Source organism: Eimeria mitis, genomic scaffold, assembly GCF_000499745.2.
Source record: "Eimeria mitis Houghton genomic scaffold, Emh_scaff9722, whole genome shotgun sequence".
Classification (NCBI taxonomy): domain Eukaryota; phylum Apicomplexa; class Conoidasida; order Eucoccidiorida; family Eimeriidae; genus Eimeria; species Eimeria mitis.
In genome coordinates this window covers 1-1424 of record NW_024016856.1, presented here as the reverse complement: position 1 = coordinate 1424, position 1424 = coordinate 1, and the positions used below count along the sequence as shown (strand labels likewise).

The 1424-nt window shown below is 57.8% G+C and overlaps 1 protein-coding gene across 1 annotated transcript; it reads right to left on the bottom strand.

Annotated features, from left to right (window-relative positions):
* Positions 1–105: 105 nt before the first annotated feature.
* On the bottom strand, positions 106–1151 carry EMH_0097850 (uncharacterized protein; the record flags this gene model as incomplete). Its single annotated transcript, XM_038021977.1, has 3 exons — positions 106–348; positions 582–934; positions 1094–1151. The coding sequence occupies 3 exons, from the start codon at positions 1149–1151 to the stop codon at positions 106–108; spliced, it is 654 nt and encodes a 217-aa protein (XP_037879161.1).
* Positions 1152–1424: the final 273 nt, after the last annotated feature.

Genomic DNA, 1424 nt, shown 5'->3' with positions numbered 1-1424 from the left:
TCGCAGCCTTCCCCTAGAACCAACCAAACCTCTCCCATCTGCTGCTGCTGCTGCTGCTGATGCAGTTCAGTCTGCTGCTGCTGCTGCTCGCCCGCTGCAGTGCTATCACCCTGCATTTGTTGTTGTTGCTGTTGTTGGTGGTGCTGTTTCTGCTGCTGTTGTTGTTGCTGTTGTTCCTTCTGCTGTTGTTGCTGTTGCTGTTGCTCTTGCTGCTGTCGTTGTACTTCTTGTTGTTGCTGTTGTTGCTGCTGTTGCTGTTGTTGCTGCTGCTGTTGCTGCTGTTGTTGCTGTTGCTGCTGCAGAGTTATCTCCCGTTGTATGGAGACACGTAAGGGCAGCAGCTGCCACCTGAGGGGCAGCCGCCACAGCAGGCCCACCATTGGAGCTGCTGCTGCAGCAGCAGCAGCAGCAGGAGCAACAGCAGCAGCTGTTGTTGGTGCTGCTGCTCCAACCAGCCGTGCACATTGGGGACTTGTCTGCTGCTGCTGCTGCTGCTGACTCTCGTGCAGCAGCTCCCGCTGCAGCAGCAGCAGCAGGTCAGCACTAGCAGCAGCGCCATTCCTACTACTGCTGCAGCTGACTGGCACTCGGACTGCTGCTACCCTGAGTCCTCTGCTGCTCCCCTGCAGCACCTCATACTGCTGCTGCTGCTGCAGCTGGTGGCTGTTAAGAACATCCGAGACTGCCTGGTGTACGCGCATCTCCTCTTCGTGATGCAGCAGGTTTTCCTGCTGCTGCTGCTGCTGCTGCAGCAGCAAACGCACATACGCATCGGGTGGCAGCAGCAAGAAAGACGGAGGATCTGTAGGGAGCACCAGGCCATCCTTGCGCGCCTTGTGCACTGCAGCAGCAGCAGCAAGAGCAGCACCAGCAGCAGCAGCAACTGCTGTTGCTGCTGCTGGTCGCCTACGGGCTGCCGTGTATAGGGATCTACCTGTAGCAGCAGCAGCATGCAGCAGCAAACCTAAACGATCTTCTCTGCCCTCCGGCCTCCGCACTCTAAGGGGTCTTCGTCACTGCGCTGCAGCGAACAAGCTGCTGCTGCTGCTGCTGCTGCTGTTGCTGCTGCTGCTGAGTTGTTGCAGCTCGGGACCTACGACAACCAGCATCAGCATCAGCAACAACAGCAACGTAAGAGAGCTACTCATCATCCGCAGCAGCAAACCGCAACCGCCCCCCAGGCGCCTGCTCCCTGGTCTTCTGCTGCTGCTGCTGCTGCAGCAGCAGCAACTGCTGTTGCTGTCTTTGGGCATATCCGTTGTTAAAACAACAGATCTGAAGACAAAACAACAAAACAAAAGAGAAGTAACAACTGCAGCAGCGGCAAACTGCAGCAAACTCCCGCAGCAGCGGGTTGTGGGGCCGCGAGCACTCGGCAGCGCTTCGAGGCTCAGCAGCAGCAACAGAAGCTGCAGCAGCAGCAG